The sequence below is a fragment of the Trypanosoma cruzi genome, genomic scaffold (assembly GCF_000209065.1).
Source record: "Trypanosoma cruzi strain CL Brener 1047053517167 genomic scaffold, whole genome shotgun sequence".
Taxonomy (NCBI): Eukaryota; Euglenozoa; class Kinetoplastea; order Trypanosomatida; family Trypanosomatidae; genus Trypanosoma; species Trypanosoma cruzi.
Window position 1 is genome coordinate 147,130 of NW_001849497.1, and position 18,713 is coordinate 165,842.

The 18,713-nt window shown below is 53.5% G+C and overlaps 5 protein-coding genes and 2 pseudogenes across 5 annotated transcripts, besides 17 other annotated features; 5 read left to right on the forward strand and 2 right to left on the reverse strand.

The window, feature by feature from the left end:
• Tc00.1047053506973.5 (mucin-associated surface protein (MASP), putative) lies at positions 1-836 on the forward strand (the record flags this gene model as incomplete). Its single annotated transcript, XM_812729.1, has 1 exon — positions 1-836. A coding segment is annotated over one exon (836 nt), but the record flags the coding sequence as incomplete, so codon positions are not given.
• Positions 1-7,569: a sequence feature (areas not merged during assembly with more than two copies in the genome that could not be assigned to a particular haplotype).
• Positions 271-325: a sequence feature (GA-rich).
• On the forward strand, positions 2,148-4,886 carry Tc00.1047053506973.10 (trans-sialidase, putative; the record flags this gene model as incomplete). The annotated part of the gene is made up of 1 exon (XM_812723.1): positions 2,148-4,886. One exon carries the CDS (start codon positions 2,148-2,150, stop codon positions 4,884-4,886), a length of 2,739 nt encoding a protein of 912 aa, XP_817816.1.
• Positions 5,005-5,080: a sequence feature (T-rich).
• Tc00.1047053506973.14 lies at positions 6,759-7,385 on the forward strand (annotated as a pseudogene).
• Positions 7,570-8,024: a sequence feature (haploid, Esmeraldo-like haplotype).
• On the forward strand, positions 7,808-9,244 carry Tc00.1047053506973.20 (mucin-associated surface protein (MASP), putative; the record flags this gene model as incomplete). Its single annotated transcript, XM_812724.1, has 1 exon — positions 7,808-9,244. The coding sequence occupies one exon, from the start codon at positions 7,808-7,810 to the stop codon at positions 9,242-9,244; it is 1,437 nt and encodes a 478-aa protein (XP_817817.1).
• Positions 8,025-8,089: a sequence feature (heterozygous, Esmeraldo-like haplotype).
• Positions 8,090-9,046: a sequence feature (areas merged during assembly that could not be assigned to a particular haplotype. This can correspond to areas where the two haplotypes were merged or to regions with more than two copies in the genome that were merged during assembly.).
• Positions 9,047-9,478: a sequence feature (heterozygous, Esmeraldo-like haplotype).
• Positions 9,479-10,037: a sequence feature (areas not merged during assembly with more than two copies in the genome that could not be assigned to a particular haplotype).
• Positions 10,038-10,159: a sequence feature (haploid, non-Esmeraldo-like haplotype).
• Positions 10,160-10,199: a sequence feature (areas merged during assembly that could not be assigned to a particular haplotype. This can correspond to areas where the two haplotypes were merged or to regions with more than two copies in the genome that were merged during assembly.).
• Positions 10,200-12,140: a sequence feature (areas not merged during assembly with more than two copies in the genome that could not be assigned to a particular haplotype).
• Positions 11,014-12,300, forward strand: Tc00.1047053506973.25 (uncharacterized protein; the record flags this gene model as incomplete). The annotated part of the gene is made up of 1 exon (XM_812730.1): positions 11,014-12,300. The coding sequence occupies one exon, from the start codon at positions 11,014-11,016 to the stop codon at positions 12,298-12,300; it is 1,287 nt and encodes a 428-aa protein (XP_817823.1).
• Positions 12,141-13,045: a sequence feature (heterozygous, non-Esmeraldo-like haplotype).
• Positions 12,903-12,924: a sequence feature (AT_rich).
• Positions 13,046-18,713: part of a sequence feature (areas not merged during assembly with more than two copies in the genome that could not be assigned to a particular haplotype) that runs on past the window's edge.
• Positions 13,267-14,208, reverse strand: Tc00.1047053506973.30 (mucin-associated surface protein (MASP), putative; the record flags this gene model as incomplete). The annotated part of the gene is made up of 1 exon (XM_812725.1): positions 13,267-14,208. The coding sequence occupies one exon, from the start codon at positions 14,206-14,208 to the stop codon at positions 13,267-13,269; it is 942 nt and encodes a 313-aa protein (XP_817818.1).
• Positions 13,499-13,526: a microsatellite.
• Positions 13,705-13,771: a sequence feature (GA-rich).
• Positions 13,779-13,918: a microsatellite.
• Positions 16,282-18,225, reverse strand: Tc00.1047053506973.50 (annotated as a pseudogene).

Consider the following 18,713-nt stretch of genomic DNA (forward strand, 5'->3'; position numbering starts at 1 on the left):
ATCAACATACACAAAATCCAGAAGAAATACCACCAGGAAAAAAATTGATCGAAGAACACAATAAAACCAAACAACCACCACAAGGGGACGACCAGCCACCAAAGGTCGAAGAAATAGCACCACGCAAACCCGTAGAGGAACCTCCGATAGAAAAAGAAGACGTTGATGAACCTGACGCAGGTGCTGCAGAACGTAATTCAATTGAGAGTCACCTGGAAGCAACACGCAACCATGCAGAAAAACCTCTGGCAGGAAGCGAACACGTTGATAAAGAAAATGATGATCAAAAAGAAGAAAAGGAAAAGAAACGTGAAGAACAAGAAGACGCTCACGTACAACAACAAAACGGAAAACACGAGACACTGCATGGCTTACTAATAGAGGCAGGGGCAACGCAAGGTTCACTGGCAAATTCACCTCTAGAAGAATTGCAACAGAAGCAGACCAGTGCCGGTTCAACAAAGCAGCTAGAAGGAGAAGCTCCTTTAATTAACGCGGATGGTACATCAAATGGAAATAACGACCTATCATTACCCTCCGTTTCTACACGTGCTGGAGTTGCTGGCGCTCATGAGGCCGCCAAGGGAAACGCGGAGGTTCAAAACAATGCTGAATCCACTGAAACAGCAGTAAATAAAAAAGATGACCCAAATGAGCATCTCACAGAAAATGACAAAGAATTCACAAAGGATAAAAACGCCATTCGTACAAATGCCACCGCAAATACAGGCGACAGTGACGGCAGCACCGCGGCCTCCCACGCCACCTCCTTTCTTTTGCCTCTTCTTCTTCTTGTTGTTGCGTGTGCGGCTGCTGCTGCGGTGGTGGCTGCGTGAGAGTGAGGGAGAGAGAGCCATGCACGGCCCGCACTCACACTCGTCCTTCACTCACTCTCTGTGTGTGTCCCCTTGCATGGACTCTCGCCCTCACCTCACTTCACGAAGCACACACATAATGTGCCCATTGTATATATTGCATGCACACCCATGCAGGCCCGTTGGTGCTCTCTTTTGCACCACACGCACCGCTGCCGTCCTGCCTGGCTGCATGGGCGGAGCACCGTAACTGTTTCTGTTTTGTTTCCATTGCATTGAGTGGTCGACCTCTCTCTCTCTCTCTCCCTGTGTGTGTGTTTTGCTTTACGGGAGCAATGAGAGTGTGTGCGCTGGTCGTCCCACGCTTCGGCTTCTTGTTTTGTTTTTTTCATTGTGTTGTGGTTGAGAGCACCCATTCCGCTGGCTGCGTGTGTGTTTACGTTATGAGGAATTTGCGTGTGTGCTATCCGCTTCTCTTTCTGCCGTTGCTTTCTTTGAGCTCTATTCTGCCGCACAGCTGCTCCGCAAGTGTAGGCGCTGACAAACGCAAATGCACATGCACACACACTCAGGCCGTGTTGCACACGCTGTGGAGCGGCGTGAACACTGGGAACGCACGCACGCACAGGATTGTGGCTGTGGCGGCACTTGGGAGGAGGAATGACGCAACACCGCGTTTTGTTTTGTTACCGTGCAGCGAGCGTGACTTTCTTGGAGTGCTGCCCATGGGTGACGTGGCATTGAGGGTGCCTGGGATAAGTGTGTATGGATTCCCGCCGAGCTGCTGCACGTGCCGAAGTGCCTCTCTCGCTGTGAATTCGCCGGTGGGGGTTTTTCCCGCTGTGTGGGGTAATGTGCGCGCGTGTCGGAGAAGAGGGTGCGCTGGAGGAGGCAGCAGTAAAATGAGTGGCGGCAGCGCGTCGTGGCTAAGAAGGGCGGCTGTGCACTTTCGCATCCCGCTGATTGTTTTTTGTGTGGGCGTTTTCTCAGTGCGTGCTGATGTGTGACGAATAATTACGCACCCGCCGTGACCCCTGCTGGTGGTAACAGTTGCTGTGTGTTCCCGGTGCACTGTTCTTCCTTCTCGTTCCGTGTGTCTGTGTGCGTGAGTTGTTGCTGTTGGGAGTGACTGCGGTGGGGATGATGGTGCCACTCGCTGTCGATGGGTGGCTGTGTTCACTGTTTTACCTCTTTTATTCGGTATTTTTTTTCTTTATTTATTTTTTACTGACACGCTAGGAAGAAAAGAAAACAAGCGCGAATCGCTACTGTGAAATACGAAGGCTCTGAGGGGACCAACAGCACACACACACCGCCCACACACATATTTATATGCTCTCACGTGTTGCTGCAGTCAAGGCACCCCGCACACACAACCGTCGCCGCGTGACCGGATCCAGCGGGAGGAGGAGGGAAGGAAGAGAGAGTGAGCCGCAGAGGTCCAACATGTCCCGGCATCTCTTTTACTCTGCGGTGCTGCTCCTCCTCGTCGTGATGATGTGCTGTGACACTGGTGCAGCTGCGGAAGATGAGACGGCGTCATGCCCGGAATCTTCAAATGGGAAACGTTTTGTTTGGAGAGATTTGAAAGTTGAAGAAACGGTGAGTTTGCTCCGTGTTCCAAGTCTTGTTGAAATGAATGGTGACGTGTTTGCCGTTGCCGAGGCGAAGGACACGAAGAGGGAAGAAGGCAGTTTTACTGGTATTTCCTCGGAACTTCTGGAGTGGACTGGTGAACAAGCAAGCAAGGAGTTGGATAAAACTAAACTGAATACACAATTACTGGAGAAATTTTCTTCCGATAAAGGCAAGTGTGCCTCTCAAATCGCTGCTCAGGCTAGTTTCGAACGCGAGAAGAGAGTAGATGTGGCCCGACCAACAACAGTCGTGAAGGGAAGTGAGATTTACATGCTTGCTGGAATCTACAACCTTGATGATGCCGATAATACTTCGGCTTATTGGGGACTTTTGCTGTCGAGAGGGAACGTCAGTATTGATGAGGAGAGTAAAAAACGAATTCATTGGAATCATATTGACGCTCTCCAGAGCATTTCTAACATGCAACAACAAGAATCTTTGACAGATTTGATTGGAGGCGGTGGATCGGGCGTTAAGATGGATGACGGTACGCTTGTGTTCCCAGTGGAAGGCATTAAGTCCAATGTCGCAGCTGGAGGAACAAACACCGTTTCACTGGTCATATACTCCTCGGGTAATGAGGGTTGGAAGCTGTCGAAGGGGATTTCTGACGGTGGCTGCAGTGATCCCTCCGTCGTGGAGTGGAAGGACAAACTCATGATGATGACAGCGTGTGATGATGGCCGCCGCAGGGTGTACGAGTCCGGCGACAAGGGGGATTCGTGGACGGAGGCACTCGGGACACTCTCGCGCGTGTGGGGCAACAAACACACGGGACCTGAGAAGGGCGTTGGGAGCGGGTTCATCACAGCGACTGTTGGAGAAGATAATAAAAAAGTGATGCTCGTCACTCTGCCAGTGTATGCCAAGAACGGAGAAGGAAAAGGTCATGAAAAGAATGAAAACGGTAAACTCCATCTCTGGCTGACGGACAATACGCACATTGTTGATATTGGGCCGGTATCTGAGAAGGATGATGACGTTTCCGCCAGCTCCCTGTTGTACAAAAGTGGTAAAGATAAGAATGATGAGTTGATTGCACTGTACGAGGAGGAGAGCGGTGATAAGGACGCGTCACTCGGTATGGTCTCTGTGCGTCTGACTGAGCAGCTGAAGCGGGTGAAGGACGTGCTGGCGACCTGGAAGGAAGTGGACGAACGTGTCTCCAAACTGTGCCCTTCTGGGAGTCCTGAGAAGAGTGCCTCACCTGACGATGCCTGCAGCGCTGCCATGCCGACGGCTGGGCTGGTTGGCTTTTTGTCCGGCAACTTCTCTGATAAGACATGGAGGGACGAGTACCTCGGGGTGAACGCCACGGTAAAGGGGAATGATGGCGGTGCAGCAGCGGCCACAGTGGATTCGGATAACGGCGTGAAGTTCCAGGGAGCGTGGGCGGAGTGGCCCGTTGGCGAGCAGGGGGAGAATCAGCTGTACCACTTTGCGAACTACAACTTCACTCTTTTGGCGACGGTGTCCATCGACGGTAAGCCGAAGGAAGATAATCCTATTCCTTTGATGGGTGTGATGATGAATGGCGATGAAAAAAAAACCAAACTTATGGAGTTGTCATACGACAGCGAAAAGAAGTGGCAGTTGCTGTGTGGTGACGAAACCCCTAAGGAACACAGCAACACTTGGGAGAAAGAGAAAACTCAGCACGTGGTGCTTTTGATACGGAACGGCAACCAGGTCACCGCGTACGTCGATGGTAAGCAAGTGGGTGAGGATGTGCCACGTGAATTGGAAAATACAGATTCGAAAGGGATCTCCCACTTCTACATTGGAGGGGATGGAGGCAGCACAGACAACACAGAAAGCCGAGAAGGCGTGTCTGTGACTGTGAAGAACGTCCTGCTGTACAACCGCCCGTTGAGCTCTGAAGAGATTGGCGCCATCGACCCGAATAAAGACTCCACTCCATCTTTGGAAGAGAATCCGTTGGAGACTTCAACAGTTTCTTCTGCTTCCATTATACCTCCCAGTCCTCCGGTGACCCCGAATGCTCAGAAAACCGAAACTTCGTCCACTCCTGCCGAAACACAGCTGACAGAACAGGGACAGTCGATGGGGAGCAGTAAAGATGCGGGCAGTGGCGGTGCATCCGCATCAGCGGTGTCCACTGTCAGCACTTCCTCAGCAGAAGAGGAGTCCGTAGTGCAGGTGACGTCAGGAGCATCTCCCGATGGAACTCAAACTGTGGGTGGCGGTTCTACTGCTGATGGCGAACCAACGATGGAGACAAGAGAAGGAGGAACGAATGGGCAGGAGGAGGAGGTTAATACACACGACAGGGAAGTGAATGCCACAGCACTCAGCAGCAGCCTCGGAAATGTGCCGCAGGGGAATAACAGCGACGCTGGCACTGTGCGTGAGAGCGGACTGCTGCCGTCGCTGCTGCTTCTGTTGGGACTGTGGGGGTTTGCGGCTCTGTGAGGAGTGACTGGCAGCCGCGTGGAACAATTGCACCCTCCGCTGCACCAACACACACACCTGGTAATGAATTTCTCTTCCTAAATAACATTGCTTTCCCCCCTGTTTGCTTTGTTGCGCGTTTTTAAGTTTTTTCTCCCTTTTTTATTATTGTTTTTAGTTGTGCTTTTTTTTTTATTTTCCATTTTTTCTTTATTGTGTTGCGCGAGTCTATGTGTGTGTCTTTTTTCAAAATTCTTTTCTGTTTTTCTCTCACTCCCCACATTCCTTCTATTTTGCTTTTGGGGGCAATCACTATGGACGCGTTTTTTTTTTTTCTACTCTTCCCTCTTTAATTGTTTCTTGCTGCACTCTTCCTGTGAGGGGTGCCGTGTGTTTCCCGCCCAACTGCTCCACTCGCACACCCACCGACACGCTCATGACGACGGCCCTGTGCGCCTCGCCTGCTGCACGCATGAGGAGGGGCCGCGACGAACGGCGCGCTGAGGGAGCCGTGACGTGTGGGCGTGCGACGAGGGCCTGTGGGGCGGAGCACACATTTCTCTCCCTCTTGTTTTGTTTTTTTTGCGGCCAGGGCTGGCAGACACCCGCAGCGCCACACACACAGCCGCACCCTGCCGCCGTGTTTTTCTTTTTCTTTTGTTTCTTTTTTTGCTTTGCGTGCGCATTTCACGCGCTGGCAGTGCAGTCAGCATTTCTCTCCCCTCGGATGATTTTTTTTTCTTTTGCTGTGCTCACTCTCCCGATGGAGAGACGCGACTCCCGTCGTGTCTGCGTGCTTCTCTCAGTCCCCACACACACACGAGTGACTGTGCTCTGCGGGCCGCACTCGCACGCCGATGAAATGGCTGAGGGGAGCAGCAACACGCAGATGACCCCATGAAATATAAACGACGTGCGGACACATGGAGGGTCAGACGGTTGAAACACACGCAACCATCTTTTCATCTTTCTTTTGGGCAAAATATATGCAGACATTTTGGTTTGGCCACACGGCAGCCAGGCGACTTTTTTTTTTAATTTGTGTGGAACAGTAATGGACGATTTCTTTTTCATTTGTAATTATTTTGTGTGATGGGGTTTACATAAGAAGAAGGGGAACGTTTTCTTTTTGTTTTAAATAAATCTTTTGTGAATTGCCACTGATTGGGCTGCAGTGCAGTCATGAGTTTGACCGGTCTTCTTCTTGTTGTTTCCGCCACGCGTCTCCGCTGTACATTTTTGTGCGTCTCTCCGCATACTCTGCTCCCTCTTTTCCACTTCTTTGCTTTGTGTTTTTGCAGGCACACACACACACAAGATGCACATTGTAGTGGATTTGAATGCTCCTTTTGCAGTGCATGCTGGCAGTTGCATGTGGCGGCTGTTGTCTTCTTCCGTGGCCATGAGGAGAAGGGAGGAGGAGGGAGAGGGTGTGCGCAGCCCGAGTCTCTTTTCCTGCGGGTGTGGTGCACCGCGTGTGGCTGCGTTGAGTTTGGCTCCGTGTCCCATTGAGGGCGGGATGGCAGGAAATTTTGGTGCCGCGTCATGGATGGATGAGGGTTCGCTTGCTCCGTGTGCGTTGTGTGGTGGCCGCAGGTTTTTGCCATTTCCGTGGGGCTGTAGAGATGAGCTGGGAGTAGATGGTGGTGGATATCTTCTCCTCCTGCATGGTGGGTGGCTGCTGGCGTTGTGTGCCTTAGTTGCGTGGATGCCGTCTCGTGGTGTGTGAACTGTGTGGCTGGGCCTGCTGCCCTCTCCTCAAGTTGTCTGCTCTCCCTCGCTGTATCCGCTGCACTCCGTCCCTTTCCCTCTTGTTGCATTCCTTTTCCTTATGGCTCACGGATCAGCTGACTGACTCCAGCGACTCCACTACGGGTGATGTTGACTGCGTTGATGACGACGGTGACGGTGCGGCTCCGTGTGGTGTGCGCCGTGTTGGTCCTTGCGCTCTCGTGCTGCTGCTGCACGTCCGTGTGCGTGACGGCGTGAGGAGGCGATAATAATGATGACAGCAGTCCTTTCAACCCTAAGCTAGGGAAACCAGATTTTACAGGAAATGCGCATGGCGCATTACAGCCAGAGGTTGGAGAAACTGGCAGGCCACAGAGAGAGAGTGGGGGAAACCGTGAGGAAGTTTTAGGAAGTCAAGGACCTTCTTTGCCAAAGGAAGCAGGTACCGCCATCACTGGACACACACCGGGTGCGCCACAGCCACTAAGTTTTGCTAACGATAATCCAGAGTCACCAGGTTTGGCAACGCAGTCTCGACACACATAAGGTGCGACCGGTAAGTCAGATGCACAAAATAAAAAGCGGAGGAATATCCACAAGGTGCTGAGAATCATACGTCACAGACATCACGCCAAAAAACAAAAATGCCAAATACGGAGGCGCCAATCACGACGACCAGCGCACCGTCACGTCTCCGCGAAACTGACGGCAGCCTCAGCAGCTCTGCGTGGGTGTGTTCCCCGCTGCTGCTCGCCGTATCCGCGCTGGCGTACACCACTGTGGGCTGAAGAGGTGTATGCGGGCTGTGCGTGCCAGCACTCAACGGCGGGGACATGTGTGTGTCTACTGTGGTCCGACGTATAAAGTAAGAGTAATTATGATGATTGTGTTTTTGTTTTGTTTGCTTCCGCTGCCCTGCTGTATGCTCCGCGTTGCTCCCTGTATCCGTCACGCTGAACGAGTCTCAGGCACACTCGTTTGCATGCGCAGCGGAGCCTTGGGTGTATTTTTTTGTTTTTAATAAATTCTGATTTGCAGGGTGGTGCGCTTTTTCTTGCCCTTACTATTCCCTCTGTCATATGTTGTGTGTGCGTTGCTGGGCTGCTGCCTTTCGTTACTGTGCGTTGTTGTGTGAATTGTCTTCTTTGCTTTTACTTTTCGTTGACGTGGAGTTAGTTTGTGCTGAAGGCTACACGCAAGTGACAGGAGTGATGGCGATGATGATGACTGGCCGTGTGCTGCTGGTGTGTGCCCTCTGCGTGCTGTGGTGGGGTTTTTCTGGAGTTGTGGCCGACGGTGCTGGCGGTGGCGATGGCAGTGCGGGTGAGGATTTGAGGGCGTTGTGGCTTACCCGGCTGCGGAGGGAATGCGCGGAGGAGGTCATCAGGAGGACGGGAGGCAGGACGAATGCGTCCGCTGTTGAGGAATGCGTCTATCAGGGGCTGGAGAGTTTGCGTGCCGTTGTGGATGGCCGTCGTCGTTGGAGACATCAGCGGTATGCCGTTGCCGCGGTTGAGGGTGTCGTTGATGGAAAGGGAAATATTGGCCAAAGCGATGACAGGCTGAAAGTATCATCTCCTTCGGTTCAGGGCTTGCAAGAGGGAAGCGGTCTGCCAGGAGTAGTAGGAGGACCTCCGAATCTTCCGGCAAGGGAGGATACATTGAAATTAAGCGGGGATGCAATTAGCCCAGACGGACTGAAAGTGAATGCAGGTGCCGATCCCGCTAAAATAACTGCGAGTCAGAGGCCAAAGGAAGACTCAACGGCAGCCGGCACGAGAAATCACTCACCGCCAGGACCATCGCCAACAACTTCCTCAAAGGCAGAAAACGCATTATTGCTAACAAATTCAGAAGGACAAAAAACAGAAATAAAAGTAGAACCGAAGGATCAAACACTCTCAGTCGGAGAAGAAGGTTTACGCAATCAAGAAGGACAATCGCCACAAGGAAAAGAACATCAACCCACAGTTGAAATAAAGGCATCCGACATACCCACAGAAAGGCCTTTGGAAGGAGGCGAACACGATGTTGATTCCCAGGAAGAGGACCGAGAAGATAAAGTTGTTGCTGGCCGTAAACAAACAGGAGATGGAGGGCATGAGGTTTCAAATGAAAAAGTTTTACGTGTTCCAGTTGAACCGAAAGCGAATTTAACTGAGATTGAGCAGGAAGTAACACGCACGCATACAGGAGAACATCTGGTAAGAGACGCAGAGGCTGCTGAAAAAGAAAAACAACGGGAACAAGGAGCCGATGGACAAAATGAGAAAAATGAAAAGGGACCAGTAACACGAAAGGAACAACGAGAACAAGAAGAAAACCAACTGCCGCATCAACAGGAACAGCAAGAAAAAGAAGGGACACTGTCCGCCTCACCCGCGGGATTGGAAACAACGCAGAGGTCGTTGTCAACTGTACAACCAGAAGGAATTCAAGAAGAACTGCTGCAACAACAACATCAACAGCATGAACACCCCGCGGAAAGTGGCGAAGAATCCGCGAAGGATAAAAACGCCATTCGTACAAATGCCACCGCAAATAAAGACGACAGTGACAGCAGCACCGCGGCCTCCCACTCCACCTCCCCTCTTTTGCCTCTTCTTGTTGTTGCGTGTGCGGCTGCTGCTGCGGTGGTGGCCGCGTGAGAGTGAGGGAGAGAGAGCCGTGCACCGCCCGCACACACACACTCGTCTTTCACTCACTCTCTGTGTGTGTGTCCCCTTGCATGGACTCTCGCCCTCACCTCACCCCACGAAGCACACACATAATGTGCCCATTGTATATATGCATGCACACCCATGCAGGCCCGTTGGTGCTCTCTTTTGCACCACACGCACCGCTGCCGTCCTGCCTGGCTGCATTGGGGGAGCACCGTAACTCTTTTTGTTTTGTTTTTATTGCATTGAGTGGTCGACCTCTCTCTCTCTCTCTCCCCCTGTGTGTGTGTTTTGCTTTACGGGAGCAATGAGAGTGTGTGCGCTGGTCGTCCCACGCTTCGGCTTTTTGTTTTGTTTTTTATTGTTTTGTGGTTGAGAGCACCCATTCCGCGGGCTGCGTGTGTGTGTGTTTGTGTGTGATGATATGAGTAATTTGTGCGTGTGTTCTATCTGCCTCTCTCTGCCGTTGCTTTCTTCTGACTCTCTTGTGGCGCACAGCTGCTCTGCAATTATAGGCGCTGACAAACACACAAGCACAAGCACACACATGCCATGTAGCACACGTTGTGGAGCGGCGTGAATGCTGAGAACGCAAACACACATGCACATGATTCTGGCTGCGACGGCCCTCGCGAGGAGGGAAGGCCTGTGCACGCGAATTATTTCATTGACATACTGGGGGTGGGATGTTGGCGGCGTGCAGCAGTTGACTGATTTGATTTGTCATTGACGGTGACTGGTATAAGTGCGGATTGATCTCCGCCCAGCGGCTGCACGTGCCGATGTTTTTCTTTTGCTGTCCATCGGCAGAGGGGGATTCCCCGGCTGTGCGGAGCGATAGGGGTTGGAGGGCGCGCCGGAAGGGAGAACAGTAACACGATTGCGGCAGCACGTGGGCTTTGAAAAGGACGGTCGTGTTCTCTTGCATCCCGCCTGCTGTTTTGTGTGTTTGTGTTGCTAGGTGTTTGCTGACGCGTGACGGACGGTGCCACGATGGCCTCCTCTGACGATGACAGTCGCTGTGTTCTCGACACACATCCACACATTTTTTATTGTCTCTCTGTGGGAGTGATTGCAGCAGGGCATTGCTGCGAGCGTGATGGGGACCACGGCGGCGTCACCCCTCGAGAGGGTCCCACGCTCTGTTGTTTGTGGAGTGGCGAGGCGGTTTGCCTGCGGCTCAACTGACAGAACCGCACAGTCGTTTTATTGCGGTCACTCCGTCGGCATCACCCGCTGCGGTGGTGTCCGCAGGAGCCGCAGCCCCGATGAGGATGGCCTCGTAGTTATCTGGCAGCTCGGAACTTCCAGCCCTTCGCCCTTCAGGATTGCCCTTGCTGCTCGACTGGCGCAGCACCAGACTGAAACCGCTTTTCTGCAGGAGTGCAGGCACCAGTGTGCCCCAGCGACGCGGCGCGTTGGCTGCAGTGACTTCCACCAGGCCTGCAGTGGTCGTGCTGGTGGCGTGGCCTTCTTGGTGCGCCACGCCTTGCCGTGCGAGCGCCTGTCGCTGCTGGCAACAACTGCGTGGAGACCACTGCCTTCCGCGTGCGCCCACCGGCCAGCCCCAGCATGTACGTGGTGAACCTCTGCAGCCTTTTTCTGGCAATCGCTCACGCTGCTCACTTTGCGAGCACCATTTGTCGCCTTGGTTCTGCAGCGCCTATTGCGTGCTACCTGAATTTACACCATGAGCTGCGTGACGGTCGCTTACGTCAACGACGGCAGGAGAGAACCTCGCCGCCACCCCAAGCGGCATGGAGTGTGAGCTGTCCGACGACCCGGCACAGGCAACGCGGATTAGCGGCCGCATCGTCTCGTTTCCCGACGTGACTGCGCAACGCGTACTGCGTGTCTCCCACTGGACGTCCACTTGTTTACATGGACTCGGATCACCATCTGCCATTGTATACTGCAGTAACGGAGGACGGCATCCCGCGACCGGCAGGCATGCTGCCACGACGGAAACATGCCGTCGTTGTCTGCGTGAAGCCGACTGGAATGCTTCCACCTCGGTGTGTGCAATGCTTCTGGCCGCTGTGACCACGTGGTTGGAGATGCACCGAGGCACCGTACGAGTGGCAGCCGTGACAGCCACTGATGAACCTGGACGGTCAGAGTGGAGCAGGCCGAGTGTGTTGCAGCGGCAGCATGGGACGCGCACACGGCCTCACCGGGAAGCAGGCTGCCTCCAGCTGAAGATGTCCGCAAACGGGAGTACCGCAATAATGCCCTCCGCCGTGGCTTCTCCATGCTGCTTGTGGTCCGTGCGAAAGAGCTTGGTGCCCTCTCGAGCCCAGGCCTGTGATGCCGCGAGGCATGGAGGCACCACGTCCCCGCCCTCTGGGATCGGCCGTGCTGCGGTACTGTTGGGACCGCGTCTGTGCTCTGCCTCCGCCGGAACCTCTTCCCGACGTGAGCACCGCCACTCCTTGCCGACCAACAAGCGGCTGGTTGACGTCTTCCTGCCCACTCTTCGGCAGACCGGCACGCGCCCTGCGGATCACAAGCAACCCTTTATGTCGGTAGCGCCTTCCCTCCCTCACACTGAAGAGGCAGGACCGCCCCGACCTCCTCCGGAACCTCCACCTGGCGTGTCCACGGCACCTCCTCGTAGAACGACGAGCAGCGGATCAACGTCGCCCTGCCCAAGCTGCAGCAGCGTCTTCTCGTCCGTCCACAATATGAAGGCACACGCCCGACGCACTAACCCTGGCACTCCAATCTTTGAAGGCCTCACATGTGGATTCTGTGACAGCTCCACGGTCTTCCTAACAGGTGCCTCACGCGTGGGTCATTACCGAAAATGCCAAGCGTATCAACAAGTAAAAAACAAAAAGCGCAACTCTGCAAGCTCCAATGACTACCACAGCCCTTCAGCCACTTCTCTGCTGCAACCCCAACCAACCACTGAGCCCCCGACGGTCCACGGGAAACTCTATCGCAGATGCTGTGGAAACGTCTTTGTCTTCGACAACCGAGTGTTGAACTATTTGAGGATACCCCTTCTCGTACGACATCACCCTTCGAAACGGAAAAAATAGCCACGTTTCTACGGACATTCCTCAGGCCATTAACGAACAGCGGCCGCAACGGATATATGAAAAAGTTCCCTTTTCTCAGTATAAAAAGACGTCATCGTTACAGTCACAATTTTCACACAATGAAATCATTGCGCAAGGACGCCCTGAGCCGCAATAATTCCTGGCATCATCCATTTCTCTCGTCGACACATTGATGCGGATAGGTGCCCATCCATTCCTCCCGACGACGGTGTATGTCTGTGACGCACCCTCTGCTCCAAAAGGACACGTCCCTCACCACAGCCGAGATCGACTTGGCGCTAGCGGCACGCATCGCCTTGTCAGAGGGAGAAAGGGTACGTCAGGGTGACAGCAAAGCACCAGCCGGTACAACACATCAAAAACATCATGAGCAGAAGTAACAGCAGCGCTGGAGGCTGCGGGGTGGCGTGGATCAACTGACGCATGGCATACGTATAGAAAACCTAATGGCCCGACAAGAATACAAGAGGGTGACACTTTTGAAACAATGAAACAATATGAGAATATAAGAGAAGATTAAAGTGTCCGCTGTCACAGCATGCCGCCGTTCAAAAAGTAAAATGGGTGCACTCAACCACAACAAAATAAAAAAAAATTAAAAAAGCCGAAGCGTGGGACGACCAGCGCACACACTCTCATTGCTCCCGTAAAGCCCAACAGGGAGAGAGAGAGAGAGGTCGCCCACTCAATGCAATAAAAACAAAACAGAAACAGTTACGGTGCTCCGCCCATGCAGCCAGGCAGGACGGCAGCGGTGCGTGTGGTGCAAAAGAGAGAATCAACGGGCCTGCACGGGTGTGCATGCAATATATACAATGGGCACATTATGTGTGTGCTTCGTGGGGTGAGGTGAGGGCGAGAGTCCATGCAAGGGGACACACACACAGAGAGTGAGTGAAAGACGAGTGTGTGTGCGGGCGGTGCACGGCTCTCTCTCCCTCACTCTCACGCGGCCACCACCGCAGCAGCAGCCGCACACGCAACAACAAGAAGAGGCAAAAGAGGGGAGGTGGCGTGGGAGGCCGCGGTGCTGCTGTCACTGTCGTCTTTATTTGCGGTGGCATTTGTACGAAGGGCGTTTTTATCCTTCGCGGATTCTTCGCCATTTTCCGCGGGGCGTTCATGCCGTTGATGTTGTTGGACTTGTGCTTCATCACTTTGCTGCTGCTTTTCATGATCTTCTTCCTCTTCCTCTTCTTCTTCTTGTCGTGTGTGTCCAGCGCCGGATGTCGTTCCTGCCGGTCCTTCGGGTGGCGAGGAGTCGTTAGCCGCTGCTGCAGCAGACGACTGATCTCCTGTTGAAGAGTCCCCTGTTGTGTTAGTTGGATGACTGCCTGAGGACTCCGCTGTACCATCACTGCTGCCAGCTGAAGAATCAACACCAGGAGCAGAAGCGGCAGAAGGACCACCAAGAGGAGCAGGAGGAGGACCAGGAGGAGAAGCAAAAGGACCTCCTGCACCATCAGCAGAACCAGAATCGCCTCCAGCACCACCAGAACCGCCTCCACCACCGCTTCCACCACCAGAATCTCCTTCTCCAGAAACTCCTGCACCAACAGAAGCCCCTGGACCAGCAGCAGAACCGCCTCCACCACCAGAACCTGAATTATTTGCATTTGAACCTGAATTATTTGCGTGCTGAGAAGCACCTTCTCCATCTGAAGCTTCGACGGCAGTAATGGGCAGTACTGACCGCAAAGGCACCGTAATCGCAGTTTTATTACATCCGTCAGGCATGTGGGATCCATTCTCACCCAACACTCCCGACGCCATGCAGCCACCCTGTGCGTTTTTGAGAATGTCCCTCGCATAAACACCGCCGGCACCGCACCACAGCACGCAGAGGGCACACACCAGCAGCACACGGCCAGTCATCATCATCGCCATCACTCCCGTCACTTGCGTGCAGCCTTCAGCACAAACTAACTCCCCGTCAACGCAAAAAGCAAAAGGAGAGACAATTCACACAACCACGCACCGTCCCATCCAGCAATGAGAGTCACACACCACAACAACAATTGGGTGGGCGCGGCTCAACAACAATCAAAAAAAAAAAAAAGAGGAGCGCTCCTCGCCGTACACCGTTCCTCACACTCCCACAGTCACCATTACTATTATTCCCTCTCTCCTCAGTCCCTCACAGGCACGACACGCTCAATCCAACACGCGCCCCTCCCAGCACAGGCAGTCCGTCATGCGCTCCCGCTGCGCCGCAACGTCGTGCCGCCTCTCCTCTCCAATCATGAGCGCTACGCCCAATGCGTGCTGGCGCACGTGCTCCATGCGCCGCAACCACACACGGATCAGGTTGGCCGTCATGCACTGCATCTCGTTGTCCTCCTTGTACATGAAGCAGACCCTCACATTCTCTCAATACACGGCCTGGGAACTGCGAGTGGCGGCCGAGAGGTGCCACTTTTGTGAAAGAACACAATGTGCGGAAACAACGGCCACCCTCACTCACTCAACTCTCCCGCACACAAGGGCGGTGTCATGGCGAACAGAAGCCCGCCGCACAGCACATGCACAAGGACACATGCAATAGCCGTGCCACCGACGTCGCACCGCAGGATAGGACCATGCGGACAGCAAACACACGGCCTCAACGAGAGGGACGGGGCACATCCAAGTGCATACCGCAGTCCTTCACTTCTCCCTTCACCGGCGGGTTGGCGTCCCACACCCACAAATGAGGCACGGCGCACTCCATCCGCTCCCTTCGAGTGCACTCAGCAGGTCGTCGCCCAGTCGCCCTCCTGCCATCGCAATCGGGACCACAAACAATCGTCGCCGCGGACCATCGGTGCCTCTAGCGGAGAAGAAGAAAATGAAATAAGGGCGTGTCAAAAGCACAGCCAGCAGAGGGACAACAAAAGAGACACAGTAACACAAGGTGACAGCGGACACGGCACAACAAAAGCACGCCGCAGTGAATTACCAAAGAAAAAAAAAAGGGTAAAAGTCCAGGAGGAGTTGACGGAAATTCACTACATTTTTTTAAAGATCGATTCGGCAAGACTTTTATTTCATGTGCCGAGCAGCACAACAAAACGACCGTGTGTTTGTGTTTATACATATCGCCCGCACCAGGAAGGAAGAGAAAAACTAAATTAAAAAAAGAAATTGCACTGTTCCACCAGCCCACAAAACATCCCTCACATTTCATGCAGCAATCGGCCTGTTCTTCCAATTCGTGTTTCGTGCAGTCCGTGGAACGCGCAGCCGAAGGGCCGGCACCGCGTGTGGGCGACAAGAAAGCAAACAAGAGAGGGAAACACGTCGCTCATGACGGTGCGCAGCTGCCAAACACCACGTAAAGCAAAAACAAAACTAGTTATTACTCCAGCTGAACTACATTAAAAAGAACACTGAAAAGCAAAGACATTGAAGAACCAAACGAGCAGTAAAATAGAATTAAAACGGTGGTATAAAAAAGAAGGGCAATGCGGCATGTATTCTCCGTGAGGCGTCGCAAATCCACACTCCGTGGCTCAGAAGACTGCCACCACCCAAATACAGTCCCAGTAGAAGCAGCAACACACACGACACGCACACACGCACGGTGTTGTTACCGCTTAAATCGCGCAGTGTCAATTTCACGTCGTTGAGAGAGGCGAGGTGGTCGTCGGGACTCACGCCGCTCCACACACTGCAAGGTGACTTTTTTTAATGGGGATTCGTGTCCAGGGGCGTGGTGCTCATTCATTTCTCTTCCGTAATATCCCCAGCAACGTGCTCTCTGACGCAGTCAACTACTCGAATCTTCTCGGGTGGTGTCGGAGCCGCTTCCCCCGTCGGAACGGGGTCTCTGTCCTTGAGTGCACGCATCGCAGTGGAGTTCAGTGGGCAGTTGTACAGAAAGACGTTCGTCACCTTCACATGAGATTAGTGCCCACAGCACGCGCCAAAGCAAAACCTCAGGACCTCAGGTGGCTTCTGACCTGTTAACAGCACTTCTTCCTATTCCGCCCCCAGCAACTGACCATCAATGTGCACAGAGGCCTTGTTGCCTTGCAGCATGAGTGCCACTTGGTATTCTTCCTTCTTCGGCTCCCAAGTGCTCCTCCGTGCTTTTGTCGTGCCCTCAAACAAAATCACCCACTTCTTATTGTAGTTCCACGACAGTCCCATGGTACGATTGGACTCAGTGTTTGCCAACACCGCAGTCAGTGGAGGAGTGTTCCCACTCGGAGCCTCTTCGATGGTCACCGACACCACAACTGTGAAGTGGTGGCTCAAAAACACATGACGCACATTATCACTGCGAGTGTTCACAGTCCATATTGCCCTGGACTCAATTCCCGTGAATCGGAACCCATCGTTGTTCTTCACTGCATTCGTCACCGTCGCATGCAGGCAAAGGTACTCGTCGTTCCACGTGCCATTACTGGCCGCATCGGACAAAACTGCCACCAGACCCGCCGTGGGTATAGACACGCTGGAGAAGAAAGTGTCCTTTTGTGCCCCAGTACCGAGGACGGACCTGATTGCACTCACTTCCTCCGCCAGGCGGGAAAGTAAAATGGCACGGCCCTCACCGTTGCCCCTCCGTTGTAAAAGATGCAAATCCCCATCCGAGTGCAGCAGGGTGCTGGCGAGCATCCAATTCACAGCACTGTCCGTGACAACCGGTCCAAAGTAAAACGTGCGGTTGTTGTCCGTGACCCAAACGTAAAGCGGATTGGCCTTATTCTCCACCGAGGCGTACCCTCTCTGAGTGTACAGCATGACCTTCCCTTTCCTCAATGGTCGCGGTGATGAGGGCATCCACATGCAGGCTTTCTTTCTGCGAGGCTCCCGATCCTGAGTTGACCCGCACGCCTAAAAGCTTCCCGATGGCCTCCGTCCACGTTGTCCCCATGCCACGCGACCCGTACACCCTCTGGCCATTCTCGCAGTCAACAATCATGAGAAGTGATCCCTCCCACTCGGTGACGCGGGGGTTAAGACGTTTCGCAGGGGACATGCCCTCAGAGAGCGCCCAGTTACTGCCGTTGTCCGTCGAGTGAATGGTCATGGAGCAAACGTATTCTGCCTCATTCTTCGCCATCAGAGGAAACAGGAAGGTGCCATCCTCCATCACAACACCTGGGCCACCAGAAGCAATGAGCTCCGTCCGTTCGCCTTCGTGAGAAGCAGAAGAGATCAGTTTCAAGAGTGTTTGGGGTCGCCCCATTCGATCCGTTCACTCTGCTTGCCACCCGTGGGATTCGTGACATCACCCACAAACAGTTCCAGCTCCAAGCCGCCCTCTCTCCAACACCCACCTTCGTAGGACACATCCGAGCCTCCCGCAAGAGGAAACACTCCGTGGCCCTTCGTGATTGTTGCGGAGTGGTGCACAACACCCAAACTCTCCCTTCCCTCCGCTGCACCAAGCACACTGTGTGCGCTCCATGTATCTTTTATTGACCTCACCAACAAGAGTGGAACAATCCCACGCAGAGTCAATGTACCCCGCAACAACATCAGAAGAAAAGGGCTTAGTTAATTGGCCACCTTGATATCCGGCATCCAAATGTGACCTTCGGCAAAAGCAGCAATTACTCCACCAGCTCTGACGAGAAAGGGTAAAACAAATGAATCCCTTGGCGTGCCTGGAACAACCTCATCCCTCAGCTGCAACACTTTCTTCCGTGAAAAAAATAGATCGACCCTCTCCGGCCCCTGAACACTTCTTAAATCATTCTTGCCATCATTATCCTTTGCAGGCGTGGCTCCACAAGTACCGCAGCACATCATCACGACGAGGAAGAGCAGCACCGCAGAGTATAAGAGATGCCGCGAAATGTTGGGCCTCTGCGGCTCACTCTCTCTTCCTTCCCTCCTCCTCCCGCTGGATCCGGTCACGCGGCGACGGTTGTGTGTGCGGGGTGCCTTCACAGCAGAAACACGTGAGAGCATGTAAATATGTGTGTGTGGGCGGTGTGTGTGTGCTGTTGGTCCTTTCAGAGCCTTCGAATTTCACAGTATCGATTCGCATTTGTTTTCCTTCTTCGTGTGTGTTTGCGCGCAAGAAATCAAATTAAACTTTAAAAAGCACCAATACAGAGCGTGGCAGGGGAGTGGGTGGCGCCGCCATCCACAGTGTAACACACCAGCGTCGTCGTAACCGCGACAGTAATTAATCTCCCCGTCAACAACGGCTCAAGCACTGTGAGGCCGCAGGCAGAAGCAGAGACACTGACGTTTGCGCACGAGCCAATACACCCTCCGGCAAGCAGCACCAACCAACAGACAGGCAGCAGAAAGTAAGTGCAATAAAAATCCCAAGTGCTGCGGGGTCCTTGCAAGCAGCGCTCCCTCACTGCAGGGCCTTTAAAGCGTTCCTCGCTGCAACATCCCCACCACTCCCTCGGCGTGTCGGTGGATTTTCCCGTTCACCGGAACAA